At 53.2% G+C, this 13,941-nt stretch overlaps 1 protein-coding gene across 5 annotated transcripts in view; it reads right to left on the bottom strand.

Moving 5' to 3' along the window:
* Positions 1-1,089: 1,089 nt before the first annotated feature.
* The window catches only part of CDH22 (cadherin 22), a 119,439-nt gene continuing 106,587 nt past the window's right edge, over positions 1,090-13,941 (bottom strand). For 3 of the 5 annotated variants that reach the window (XM_016121236.2, XM_016121235.2, XM_016121237.2), the window contains 4 exons: positions 11,382-11,503; positions 11,144-11,261; positions 5,247-5,498; positions 1,472-2,417 (listed from right to left, as the gene is read on the bottom strand). In XM_016121236.2, coding sequence (XP_015976722.2) covers positions 1,852-2,417; positions 5,247-5,498; positions 11,144-11,261; positions 11,382-11,503 — 1,058 coding nt within the window. In that variant the 3' untranslated portion in view covers positions 1,472-1,851. Of the gene's footprint in view, positions 2,418-5,246; positions 5,499-11,143; positions 11,262-11,381; positions 11,504-13,941 lie in introns of all 5 variants that reach the window. The other 2 variants (XM_016121238.2, XM_016121239.2) reach the window with 1 other exon arrangement.

Raw genomic sequence — 13,941 nt, 5'->3', positions numbered from 1 at the left:
CCTCAAGATCCAGTTGGAGCCACCGCCTCTGGGAAAGCCCTCCAGGAATTATGTAACCTTTCTTTGGTGTTTCCAGGACTTCGTTCCATTAATTCTGCTACAATTCTTACCAAATGTGTTATTTATTATTGGCTACTTCTGCCCCCCGCCTCCTCACCTCGCTCAGTTGAGCCTTGAGTTACTGGGAGACAAGAATGACTTAAGACCTGTGTAACTTGAGTGTGTTATTACTCTCTTAGCCTCGGTTTCCTCACCTGTGAACTGGGGTGACAGACTTGGACAGACTTTCACCTAACAGATGAAATAATATAGGTAAGGCACTCAGGGCATAATGACCATCTCTGAATCTGTCACAGTGGACCTAAGCAAATATGGAAGGAATGAACGAACGCTCCCCGGGAGGGCAAAAAAATAAGGCTAATGAGTATTTATTGATCACTTTCAATGTGTCAGGAAGGCACTGAGATCAGGGCTTAACATTCATGATCCCCTTTAAGCCTCAACAATTCTTTAAGTGAGGGACTATCATTAGACCTGTTTTACAGATGAGGAAACTGAGGCTTCAGCAGTTGAGGACCTTGATGAAAGATGCCCAGCTATCAGGAGCTGGAATTCACAGCAGGTCAGTGTGGAATGGATGAATCACTCGGGGATGGGTGAGAAGACAAAGATCCTATATCTTAAAATCAAATACTGTTCAAGCTGGAGGCTTAGAGATGACTTAGCTCCTGGGGTTCTTAACTTGGGGTCCATGGTTGGGAAACTGATGGGTTCTTGGACCAGACAGATAAGGTCCCCACCGCACCTCTGTCCCCCACCAACCCTCTCACTTCATCCAAGTTCTGGAGCTGCCCAGCTTGTCCTCTCTTGGCGCTCCTGCCAGGTGACCTGGTCCAGTGTTGCCTGAGACTCCAGAAGGCTCTGCTGTCCCTGGGAAAGTCCCTATCCCCAAGTCAGAGCAGGGGCAGGACAGGCAGTTGAGACCATTTCTTAATCCTCTGGAGATGTTGGGAAAACGGGGAGGGCAACTGGGGTGCTCAGATCTGGGATGCAGACACGCAGGGCTTCTAATAACGACAAAGATAGCAGTAGTATCAAAGGCTAACATTTATTGAACACCTACTATGTGCCAGGCCCTGTCCTAACCACTTGACCTGTGAACTCTTTTTATCCTCACAGCTCTCCCAGGTAGGTTCTGTTATTAGCCTCATTTGACAGATGAGGAAACTGAGGTCCAGAGACGTGAGGTCACTTGCCCAAGGCCAGGCAGCCGGTAAGTGCCAGAGGCTCCACCATCATTGGCTGGGTGTCCTTGGACAGGTCACGGCCACTTCTCTGGGTGGCTTACTCCATCGAATACCTGCAGGGCCCCACCTCATGGTTTCTGTGACAACTAAGATGGTCTCTGTACAGTACCCCAGCACACAGTAGGTGCTTAGTGAACAAACAACCTTTCTTTCCTCTTAAATCTTGGTGGGGGACACCTGGGTGGCACTTCGGCAGCGTCCTCTCCCCAGGTTTTTCTCCCCCAAGCCCAGAGTGACCCCCACCTGTTCCTTATCCGCCCAGCGACCATACCCTACCGAGCTCCCTTTCTAACCCCAGGTCCACGCAGTGCTGGTCTCGCTGCTGTTTTAAAGACGTTGGTCATAGTTCCCTCACATTTGGGCAGAAAGTGGCACCCCTTTCCCCGTGGGGGAGCATTGGGGAGTCCGCCCCCAACAAGTCTCCCTCCCCTCAGGCCGCCCTGGGAGGGTGAGAGAGGGCGTGAGCAGGGGAAATGCCTTGTCCTGGAGCCCAGTCGGGTCCTGGGTGGGGCCAGCAGCCGCGCCCCGACAGCAGGGCTGAGGGCTAGGAGGCTTGGGCCTCGTCGTCCGCGCGGTGGCCGGCGTAGAGCGCAGCCAGGGGCCGGAAGCGCGGGCCCCAGCTGCTGAGATAGGCGAAGTCCTGCTCGGAGCCCGAGGAGCCGCTGTGCAGCGAGCTGAGCGAGGCGGCCGGCGAGTCCGCGCCTTCGAAGGCGTAGGTCTGGAAGGCGTCGTAGGGCGGCACCGTCAGGTCCCCGTCCGCCAGCGCCACCTTGCGGCTGATGAAGTCCCTGAACACCGAGAAGTCCGGCTCGGGGCTCGGCGGCCCCTGCGGGAGCGAGTGGCGCTCCGAGGGCAGGCGCGACGGCGGGGGGCTGTCAGCGGCCCCGGCCGGGCCCCCTCCCGGGCCCCCGTCTCCACCCCCGTCGCCGCTCTTGAGCTCGCCGAAGTCGTAGAGGCTCCGCAGCGCCGACATGTCGTAGGCCTCGGTGTCCTGTTCACCGCCACCTTCGTCGTTGTATTTGATGACGTTGTCCCGCATGTCCTCGTCCTCATCCGAGCTCAGGTGGCTTTTGTGGTGGCGCCTGAGGGTAAGGATCAGCAGGACCAGCACTGCGTGGGAGACAGAAGGGGTGAGTGAGGCCCGGCCGGCCCGGAGCATGCCGCTCCGCCCCTCTTCCCCCTACCTAGCTGGCCCATCCTGAACGCTGCTGTCAATTTCCTACATTTCTGGGTATAAAAGACCTTTCTTATAGTCAGCACTAAACTAGTTATCTAGAGAGCTACCACCCCCATTGGGAGGTGTGCAAAAGATTTCATGGGTGTTGCGGGCTGAACCCAACCTCGGAAGTCTCCATCTTCAACTCTATTGAAGAAATAAATACACCCCTGAGTTCTCTAGCTGCTGGGGTTACACAAGGGGCTGCTGAGGGCCTAGGGGAGGGGAAAATGTCCTTGACCCTGACCTCTCTCACCGTGGCCCTCCTCTGTCCACTCCAGAGGTTCTGAGCACTGTCTTAGTTCTCCGAGCCTCAGGTCAAGACATCTCCTGAGAGCTCCAGGCCAGGTTCAGTACCATCATCTCCAAGCTCCCCTGGCGAGGGGCTCTTCCCCCTATCACACTGGTTCTCAAGTCTCCGTCTCTTGACCAGCAGCATCAAGCATCTCCTGGGAACGTGTTAGAAATGTGAATTCTCGGGTTCAGCCCTAGATCTACAGGTCTGAGGACCACTGCTCCATCACAGCACAGGCCCTGCGGTGTGAACATGTCAGGTTCCTCCCATCCAGAAACAGACACTCTATACTACCCTTGAGGGCCTGGGGAATGTCCTCCCAGCTCGGTGCCTGGCATGCCGTAAGCACTTGGAGCATGCTTGTTGGATGAATGACTTAGTGAAGGGTTGGGTGGAAACTTGGGTGAATGAAGGGATGGGTGAATGAATGAATCATCCCTTCCTGGCTTTCTTCACTTGACTCCCAGCACTCCACACTCTCTGCCTCCTCCCACGTCATTATTACTCAGTCTTTCAGGCAGGCTTCTCCTCTCCTCTTTGACTCCTTAACCTCAGACGTCCCGGGACTCGGTCCTTGGACCTTCATCCACACTCCCTCGCTTGGTGCTCTTCTTGTCGTCTCATTCATGGCTTTAAGATCCATTTAGAGGCCGACGACTCCCTTATCAAAACCTCCAGCCTGGACGCCTCCCCTGAAATCTAGATCGTACATCCAGTTTCCCACTCAACAAGTCCTCTGAGTTCACCAAGAGAATCTCGAACTTCACACGTCCAAATCTTTCCCCCTTCTCATCCTCAGTCTCCTCTATCCCAGTGATGGCAGCCTCAACTCTCCAGTTACTCAGGGCTTTTAGTCTCTTTTGTTCATTATTGAGTCCCAGTGCCTAGCACAGTTTAGCACAGAGGGGGACCTTGCTGGATGGATAAATAAGGAACTGATGAATGAAGGAGAGAATTAAATGGATAGGTGGGTGGATGGCTGGACAGATGTGTTTGGGTACTATGCCAGGCCCTAGATTCTCCTTGCTGCTCCAAACAGCTCTGCCGGGCTGGTGGCCAGAGCCAGCTGCTAGGGCCACGGGGCAGGGTGCTGGCTCATGGCCTAACAAGGTGGCTCATGACAGGGAAGGGGGTGGAGGCCAGGGATAGGCCCGGAGGGAGGGAAGGTGTCAGGAGAGAAGTGGGGAAGATGGATGGATGGCTTTTGGAGCCGGAGGCCGGGAGCTGCAGAAGGGGATGCCCGTGAGAGCAGATGGTGGGGAGCGCAGGCGGCAGGCGACAGATGTGCCAGGCCCGATCAGCGATTCCGCCCGTCACCTTTAGAGCACTGATGTGCACTTTCTTCGTTTGTGGGCAATTAGGCAGAAATTTGTTTGCACTGCCTCGGAAAATGAAACCGCTGTAAAGTGCACCCTGTGGAAAAAGGGTTTCTGAGCCATGGGCTGGGGAGGGGAGAGAAGAGGGGCTGGGGCCTCCCGGCTAGGAGAAGCCTGCCCAGGGCCTCTGTGGGCACCTGAGGAGGTGCAGCCTGGCCACGGGCAGGTCCTCGGGGGCGGGTAGCAGCTATGCCAGTGATAGACAGTGAGCAGTGGGGGGCAGCTGACATCTCCCAGGGAACTCAGCAAAGCCGGTAGGTATCTACAGTGTGGACCCCCCCCCCCCCTTGAGTTTTCTAGCTCTGGCTGTTCTGTGAAGTCCAGTAGTCAGGGGTGAGGTGAGGCCAGAGGAGGCATTACGGCCGCTGGAATCCAGTTTAGTTCCTCTTCCCTGGGAACATTTCGGGGGTTTAATTGGCTGCGGGTGGAACTGATACCAAAGTAAATTTTGCCTCCTGAATTCTTAAGCTTTTGTCCTATTGCCCCAAGGTTTTACCGCTCCCCTCCCCCCCCCCCCCCCATTTAGATTCCTAGCAGGTGGGGCAGTTAAAGGAGCAGGCAGCACAGGGAGAGGAGACCTGACTCTGGGTCAGAGGACTTGTGTACCCTTATGCGAGCCGCTTAACCTCTCCGAGCCTCAGGTTTCTCATCCGAAAAACGGGGTTGATATACCTGGCTGAGTGGTTGTGAGGTTCGTACGAGCCCTTTATACTAAAAATCCTAAATAGAGAACAAAACAGGACAATAGACCTGAGAGAATTTAAAAAATATGCTTGGTTTTTAAAAATTAGGGAGAGTTTGGGGGTATGTAGAAGGTGGGCCAGCGTGACTTGGTCTCAGGTGCGGGCTGACATGGTCCGGAGTCGGTGGTGGGGCTGATCTGAACTTAGAAGACTTTTCATAGGAGCCGCGTGTTAGAGCTCGGAGTCATTCGGGCCAGCCTTTCTTTGTACAGAGAGGGAGACTGAGGCCCCATGAGGACTACTAAGGAAGGAAATCCAAGACCCAGGACGGGGGCTGACAGGGCAGGGGGCGGCTCTCAGAGGACTCACCGACCAGAATGAGGACACAGACCAAGAGGGCGATGAGGGCGCCAGGGCTGAGGGAGGCGGCCATGACAAAGGCCGTGGTGTTGCAGGACTGGATGGTGCCGGAGCTGTCGCAGCCGCAGATGCGGATGGTGAGGGTGCCCGTGCTGCTCAGCGTGGGCGGCCCGCTGTCCACCACCAGGATGGGCAGGAAGAACACGTCCTGCTCCTGCCGGTTGAAGCCCATGTGCTGCGTGTGCACTGCGGCCGTGTTGTCTGCTCCGGAAACAGGGGGCAGCACGTGACTTGGGGCCCAGAGAACAGCGTGTGACGCCCCCGCCCCAGCCACCTCCCGATTCCACCTCGGGATTTGCCTCCCGACGTCCCAAGCTACTGCCTCCCAACTGACCCATGGGTATATTCCTCATCCCCTAAAATTATGTTACCGGCTGTGCCCAAATTCTGCCCTCAGCCGCCGGAAGATCCTGTTCTCAGCCATAGAGCCCACGGTTCTGTCCTTAGCTGTCCCAAGATTCTATTCCTAGCTGTGTCAAGATTCTGTTTTCCAATTCAAGCTATTCCAAGATTTTGTCCCCAGCTGTGCCAAGGTCCTGTCGTCTCTGGCTATGTCACTTTCTTTCTTTCTTTTTTTTTTTGCACCCTTTGTCTCAACAGCCAATTTTTGTTCCAGATTCCACTCCAGCCGTCCAATGCATCCTGACCCCGGGGTCCTGTGGTCCTTGGGTTACAGCTTTCTGGGCCCTGACAAGTTCTGGGTCATCAGAGAAGACCGGGAACTCCGGCTGGCACCTGTCTTTGGCGGAGGAAGCTCTCTGTCAAGCGTTTAAGAGGCTGAGCTTGGAGGGCTGGGGGCATGGCCCCCGGGGCTTGAGGAGGGGACCCTCGTGTGCCAAGCTCTCCTTATCTACCTCTTTTCTTTGTATACATGTGGCCAGAGAGAACAGTGAGCTAATGGAAGTCACACTCATTGCTCTGCAGTTACCTGTTTTTGGGAACGCAAGGCAGGACTTGGAGGGGGTGGGGGAATGGCTGGTCTTGGAGCACATGGTGTCTACTTCCCTTGGACTTTCTGTCTCCTCTGCGCCTCTCCTGTACGGGTCAGGCCATCCCTGAGCCTCAATCATTTTGATGCCTGCCCACACGGTGGTTCAGAAGCACTAGAGCCCAGGTGGCCACTGTCCCCCTGCCCTTCATAGCCAACTCCACAAGAAGAGGCCCAGCCTTTCTGAGTCCTTTTCCCTCTTCTTGAAGTCTTCTGGCTGGTCTCTCCGACCTCGGACTTTGGCGGCCTAGGCCCCTTCCCCAGCTTTGTGGCCCCAGGTAACCCAGCCTCTTTCCTGCAGGCCCCGTGTCAGGGCCCCTGTCCTAGTCTTCCCCATCAAGGACACGATGCAGGAAAAAGCGACCTTGGCGGGCTGACTTGTGACCTTGAGCATGTCTGGGAAGTGGACTAGAGGTCCAGCTGAAACGGGATTGATTGGTCATGAGTTGAAGCTCATGAGATAGGCACATGAGGGTTCATCATATTATTCTATCCACTTTTATACCCATTTGAAAATTTCCATAAACATGTTAAAAATAATGCCGAGTCAACGATTTACTGGCTTGGGAAACTCGCTTAGCTTCTATGGACATCGGTTTCCTAATCTGTAACTGAGGAAAATAGTATCACGTAGGTGTGAGGATTAAATGGTAGAATTCATGCATAACCCTTAGAATAGTTCCCAGCACGTAGAAATTCATAATAAATGCTGCTTTTTCTTTTTTTTTCATGTCCCCACCCCGATGTTCCTGGTACTGCACTATATGCCCACTCTGTCTAGGCTGCTCTGCTGCTACTCACCAAGTTCCCGCTATCTGAAACACCCTCTCCACCTTCTTGCCTGGGCAAATTCCTCATCCGTCATGCTCCAGCTAAATGTCACCTCCTTTCTGTGGCCTCCTTTCTCTGCTTCCCTGGGAAGGAAGGATTTATGGCTCTCCTCTCCTTGCTTAGACTACGCAGGTCCCATGCACATTTCTGTGACAGCGCTCGTCACGCTGTGTTACATTAGCGCATGCCTGTCTCTTGCCTGGCACCGAGCCAGGCTTGAAGAATGACACTTGAATGAACCACAACTTTGGGAGCAACTGGTGGTCCTGGGTTGGTTCCTCAAGCTTTGGCTTGGACCCTAGCCTTCCCGTCAAAGATTGCGTCAATCCCAGCTGTGAAAATATCTGCCTTCCCCTGAGAAAAGCGGGAAGGGGGAATGGTGGGAGTTCTTTGCCTGTACTACATGCTTTCTAAGCATCAAGGACTGCGTGGGTACTTAAATACATAGCAATGTTTAATTTTCACAACCAAGAGTTGTAACATTATCTGCATTTTATATCTGGAAGTTGAGGCTCAGAGAGAAGTGACTTGTCTGAATCTATCCAGTAAATTGTTGGCACAGCTACCTTTTCCATCCGCCCGTCAAATCATCTATCCATCTGTCCATCCTGTACCCACACATACATCTGTCTCCCTAACTGTCCATCCATTCACCTGTCTGTCCATCTGCCCATCCTTCCATCCAATAAATCTTTATTGAGCAACAATTATGTGGTAGGCACCATGCTAGTCACTGGGGGAGAACAATGGAGAGCTAAACCAATTGTCCTGGATCTGAGCTTATGTCTGAGACAATGTTAATCAAATAGACCCCTGACTTAGTCTACAAATCGCAAACCCTGGTGAGTGGTAAATAGAAAACATATAGGAAGAGCACCTAACAGAGGACCAGACCCAGTCTGGAAGGTCAGGGAGGGCTTCTTGGAAGAAGTGATATTGCTGAGCTCTGAATGATTAGTTCAAAGAGAGGAAACAGCCCATACAAAGGCCCTGAGATTGGAAGAAACATAATATACTCAAGGAACCCAAAGCAATTCTTTGTGACTAGAGGAATGAGGGTGATGGCTAATGTGAGTCAAGATAAAGCTGGAGGGAGAGGCAGGGGCTCATCATGGAAAGTCTTAGAGGCCACGGTAAAGAATTTATCATGGGTTATTTTCTTAAAAGCAATGGGAGGCTGCTGATTGTTGGGTTTTGAGCAAAGAAGCGACCTAGTGACATATTCATTCATTCAGCAGCAAATTCTAATTGGGCACCTTTTATGTGTCAGAACTATTCTAGTCCCTGAGTATACAGTAATGAACAAGACAAACATGGTCCTTGCCCTTGCCGAGCCTATATTCCAGGAAAGGAAGCTTCTAATGTAAAATACAAGAGTGGATGTGGAAGAGCAGTTAGGAAGCTATTGTGTGTTTTAGGTGTGAGATAATAGCAGTAGTAGAGGAACGGAGAATTAAACAGATTTGAAAAATGAGTGGCTGGCTCTGGCTCAGCCTCAAATTCCTAAGCAAGAACAGAGGAGGGGAGAGGAATGTTTGTTTCCCAGGGTTGCTGTCTCTGGCCTTGGAGCCATATGTTTTACGAGCTCTGGTCTCCGCCACTCTTTCACTCCCTAAGAGGGAATCCCTGGGCATCATCCCTGAACCCCTGAGCTGTCCTCCTGGGCAGCATCTGGCTTCAGTTGGGGAAGCCACTGGCTACCCCAGACCCCTGCCCCAACCTTCTAGGTGGGCTCTGCGCCCAGCACTGCATCCATCCATCTGGGCTGACATATATCAGTGTCAATCCTTGGCTGCAAAAGCAATATTTATAAATCAGGTTTCCAAACTGGCTACAAATTTGTACAAAGAAACAGATGGGTTGGGGTAGCCGTTTGTCACCTAGGATATTTATACGGCGAGGGAGAGGGGGCTTGGCACAGTGTGGGAAGGGGCTGGGACGCTGGAGCAGGAGACCTTTCATGGCTGCTGCCACCCTCGCTCCTAAGCCTTGTGCCAGGCGGTCCCACCACCTAACAGCTTCGTTGGCCTCTGGTCAAAGAGAGGCATTTGGGGCAGAGAACCTCAGGCTCCTCGGGTTGGGAAGACTTATGAATCAGGCAAGGTCACGCCAGAGTCATTTGTGTCTTCTGGGACCAGCTCAAAACACCACTGGAATAATGAGTAGGCAGGACAGGTCGTACAGATTGTCAAAATATCGAAATAGTTCCAAAAAGGTTCGAGTAGCCATGACTCTGAGCCCCTCAAGTCTCTCCCTGCTGTCTTAGCCTTTCCCCCAGGCACCTCCTAAACTTCAACACAATCAAACCACTAGGGGTTAAAGCCTGGCACTGCAGGGGCCCCAGAGTCCTGCCCCAGGCTATTTATGGCCAGTGTCCTTTCAGATTGGTTATCTGAACTGCACTAAGTGTTCAATATTTTTAATATGACTCCTGGAAATACAGATGGATCCGGCTTCGGAGGCCACGGAGGTCTCTCCCTTTGGAGGAGAGGGGTGTAGAGGTCTTGGGGGTTGATTCCAGACCTGTAACAGAGTCAAAAGGAACCGGAAAGGTCTGGCCCCCGGCACTGCATCTGCTCCTAGTCCTGTCTCTCACTCACTCCAACCACACAAGTCTCCTGCTCCTTGAGCATCCCGGGACGGCTCCCGCCTCAGGGACTCTGCACTTGCTGCCTGTCCACCTGGATCATTCTTCGTCCAGTTATCTGCACGGCTCACTCCCTCATTTCCTTTCGATCCCTGCTCACTATTGATTCATTTAGGTGGCTTTCCCAGGCTGCCTTATTTACAAAGCTTCTACTCTCATCCTGATTTATTTTCTCCTGTTTTGTTTAAGATGCTTTAGCGAACACCTACTGTGTGCCAGGCACTGCTCTAGGCACCCAGGGTCCAGCACTGAATAAAACAAAGCCCAGACTCTTATGACTATTGCATTATTCCTCCCCGCCCCACCCCGGCCACTTACTGTCCCCAGCATATTATTTATTTGTTTCATTTCTTTCTCCCCTCACCAGAACGTAAACTCCAGAGGACAGGGATTTTGTCTGGTTTGCCACTGTGCCTGACATATGGGCACTGTGTTTCAATAAATGCTCAATAAATAATTGCTGAACGAAGGAAATGACATGTCGTAGTTACTAACAATATACCTCATTAGCTCTCATCTTACTGAGGCCACACAGCCACCTGAGGTGGCTGGCATTTTCAGCCTCATTTTACAGATGATGAAACAGGCTTAGAGAGGTGCAGACCTTACCAAAAAAAGAGCAGCGAAGTGAGCCAGGACTGGGACCCAGGTCCCTCCCTCCTGTGTGTTGGCCACTTCCCCCCTGCCTCCCCCGCCAAGTCTGTTCCTTAAAGGTTCAAACTTCAGGTCTTTGGGGAACTTGCTGGGGCGTGTCTCACAATGGGATCAGTTCAGGCTGGGCGGGGCAGTTTCTTTTCAAGGTAGAGCTAAGGCAGGAAGCACACTGGGTCTGAGACAGGTGTGGGTTTGAATCCCAGCCTCACCACTGACTCCCTATAGGGCTCTGGGCAGGTCTCTTAGAGTCTCGGTTTCATGACCTGCAAAACGGGGGTTGGAGTAAGAAAACCACCTCCCAGGGTGGCCGTCAGGATGCCGAGCAAGGGGAGTGGGGTGAAGTATTTATTGAACTGAAGCGCGGGAGTGTGCGCATGTGGCTTATTTCAGCCTTCGCTTAGACTAGGGGCTCTCTCCACCCTGGACTCCGGTCCACCCGCTCCTCATGGACTGCCTCTCTGTATCTCTCCACCTACCATTCTCTGCCCTTGAAATGCCCCCTCTCCACTCCACCAACCCACAACCTGCTTGTTCTTCAGCGTTTGGCCAGCGGGCTGGGTAACAGTTCCAGCTTGGCCCGGACTTTCTGTGTGATCTTGGACTGAACGCTGGCCTGCTGGCCCTCTGGATGCCTCAGTCTCTCCATCTATAATGTGGGGCAAAGGTGGGAAGGCTAGGCCCCTCCCTCCAGGCACCCTACAATTTGGGGGTTCAGAGATAACTCACCTTGGATGTCAAGCAGAGAGAAATGAGGGTTGCTGGGAGCTTCAGGCACCAGGCGGAAATAGAAGCGGTGCCCACCCTGGGGCTCGTCTCTGTCCACCACGCTGATGGTCTGGATGAGCTGCAGGGTGAGGAGGGGGCAGGGGACTGATGTGAGGCCAAGCCCACTCTGGGCCTGGGTAGAGAGGGTACCCCGGTCAGTCCCGGCAGCAACCCAAAGTCCCCACCCCCTTGGTGGTACCTGGCCTGGCTTGGCGTCCTCACACACGGCCGCCTCATAGGGTGTGGCCAGCTCCGGGGGATTGTCGTTCACATCCAGGATTCGGATCCTTAGGGATGCCCGGGAGAGCTGGGCATGATTGTCTGTAACAAGAGCACAAGGGGAGGGTGAGAGGCATCAGGTATGTGGCAACCCTCCACCTGCTGGTGGACAAGATCAGGCAGCGGGTCACACTGAGAGACGTGTGGGTTGATCAGCAGTACTAGGACCAGGATGAGGACGTCGGGCATCAGTGGGTTATCGGCACCATCACCATCGCCACCACCATTGCTGTTACCATCACCGCCATTGGATTATCTCCATAGCCACCACCATTACTGTCACTGTCACCATGACTACCACCGCCATCAGCACTGGCACCCCTGGCATCATCAGCCAACCTTCACCACCATAATCACCAATGCCGCCCACTGCCATCGCCAGTAACACCACCCGCTGTCACCATTATCATCACCGTCACTATTACCACTACTGCCGACATAGCTATCAGTACCACCATCGCCATCCTCACCACCACCACCGTCACCAACGCCAGCACGGCACCTCTGTTACCGTCACTACGAGATCATCACCGTCACTACCATCACCATTAGACTTATCACCACCACCACCCTGTCCGCTAGCACCTCCTTCACTCGCTCTACCAGCATCACAAACGCGAAGTCCATCGCTCACCGCCTCCGCTCCCACCTCTGCCGGCTCCATCCCCATTGCCGGCTCCATCCCCTCATCGCAGAGTACACAGAACGGACCACAGAACGGACCGGACAGGAGCATCCACGCCTCTTACTTCAGGTATCTGCGTAGAAACCCTGTGGTTTGGTACAACTTATATCCCCATATTGCAGAAGAGAAATGAAAACATGGGAAAGTTTATAAAGACTTGGTCAGTTGGCAACTGAACTCTCAAACTTCTGCTCTTTCAAGACTTGATCCCGAAAGGGCAAGACAAGTCCACTGGAGGTGGGTCTTGGCCTGGGGTCCTCAGGAAAACTATAATGTCCTCAACCCCTCCAACTGTGATGCCTTTGAGGCCAAGGTCTCTGTCATATTATTCCTTGGGTTCCCAGACTTATGGAATATGGCACAGAGTAGGTTCTAATACATTTGTTTAATGAATGAATGAATGAAGCCTGGAAGGATTTAGATGGAAAGAGGCTTGAATTCCAGGCGTGGCTCTGTCCTTGACCCAGTGCTCGACCGTGGGTAAGACCTTTCCCTCTCTGAGTTCAGTTTCCACACCCAGAAAATGAATAGAGCATAGTGATTAAGAGCAAGAACTCTGGAGCCACGTGGTTCTATCCCAAATCTGTCACTTAGTTTCGTGTGATCCATGCCAAGTTGCTTGTTTTCTCTGTGCCTTGGTTTTCTTACCAGCGAAATGAGATTACTAGCAATGGGTTGGTTAACGGGACAGATTGAGTTAATATCTGTAAAGTCTCTAAAACACACAGCAATTGCTACATAAGGATTTATTGAACAACAACAAAAAAACACCCTTGAAGGGGCTGTTCAGCAGTGACATCAAGTGACTAGGATGCTGGGACACCTCATCTCAGCCTGTCCTTTTTGAGAAGCACCCCAAATGTTGGCCCTTTCTAGCCTCACCGCCCAGACCTCTGAACGCCCACCGGCTGTCTCAGCCATGAGTTCATTCCTGACACGCTCCTCCCCCCAGTGACTTCAAGGATATCCCTGGGGAGAGGAAACTACCCCCTTTCTGGTAGTGACTCAATGGCTGGGTCTCTGGCCTGACTGGCAGGGAGCTACTTGGGGGGCAACCTGGAAGTTTCTAGCAGCCAGGAAGCCCATGAGTTTTGGGGGAGGCTGGGGCTGGTCTTCTCCTCGTCCTCTGAACTCGGGGTCTGCTGGGTGCCGACTGCAGCTGCTCATGTGTGTTGACAGAAATGGAGACTAAAAGGCAGCTGCAGCCACCTCCTGAGGTGTCTGGGAAAGGACGTGTGTGCGTGTGTGTGTGCGCGCGTGTGTGTGTGTGTGTGTGTGTATGTGTGTTTAATTAACTCAGACTCTGACCCCTCTCCGCAGCTCCCCTTAGCCAGGGGCACCTTATCTCCTCAGCTCACCCAGATCCGCTGCTTCAGTGATTAGAGGGGGTTTTTCCGAGGGCGAGAGATAGGAGTCGTGACTGGGAATGCCGGGTGAGTTGTTATTTTTAAGAGTGTGTTGCTGGAGAATTTAAACAGACAGACGGTGGGGAGGGTGAGGGCTGCTACGGAGAACAGCCACCTCTCTCCCCGCTGAGTCAGAGGGAGAGTAGGGGGTTGGCACGGGCCTGAGTGCCCTTCCTGGGACCCCTCCCCTGACATGGGGGTGGCGCAGGGGCTGGAGGCAGAGACAGAGTTCCGTGAGCCATGCAGAAGGAAGGCCTGGGAGCAGGACACGTTCCTCTTTCAGTGGGCACCTGCTGGAGGGCTGGGTCCACTGCCAGCGAGACCCCCATTATGGCTCCTCTTCTTTGGGTTCTGCTGGGCCTCTTCTCTTTTTCTTTCTTTCTTTCTTT

Source organism: Rousettus aegyptiacus, unplaced genomic scaffold (assembly GCF_014176215.1).
Source record: "Rousettus aegyptiacus isolate mRouAeg1 unplaced genomic scaffold, mRouAeg1.p scaffold_m13_p_12, whole genome shotgun sequence".
In the NCBI taxonomy this organism is placed as follows: Eukaryota; Metazoa; Chordata; class Mammalia; order Chiroptera; family Pteropodidae; genus Rousettus; species Rousettus aegyptiacus.
The sequence above is the reverse complement of the archived record's forward strand: the minus strand, read 5'-3'. Positions and strand labels throughout refer to the sequence as shown.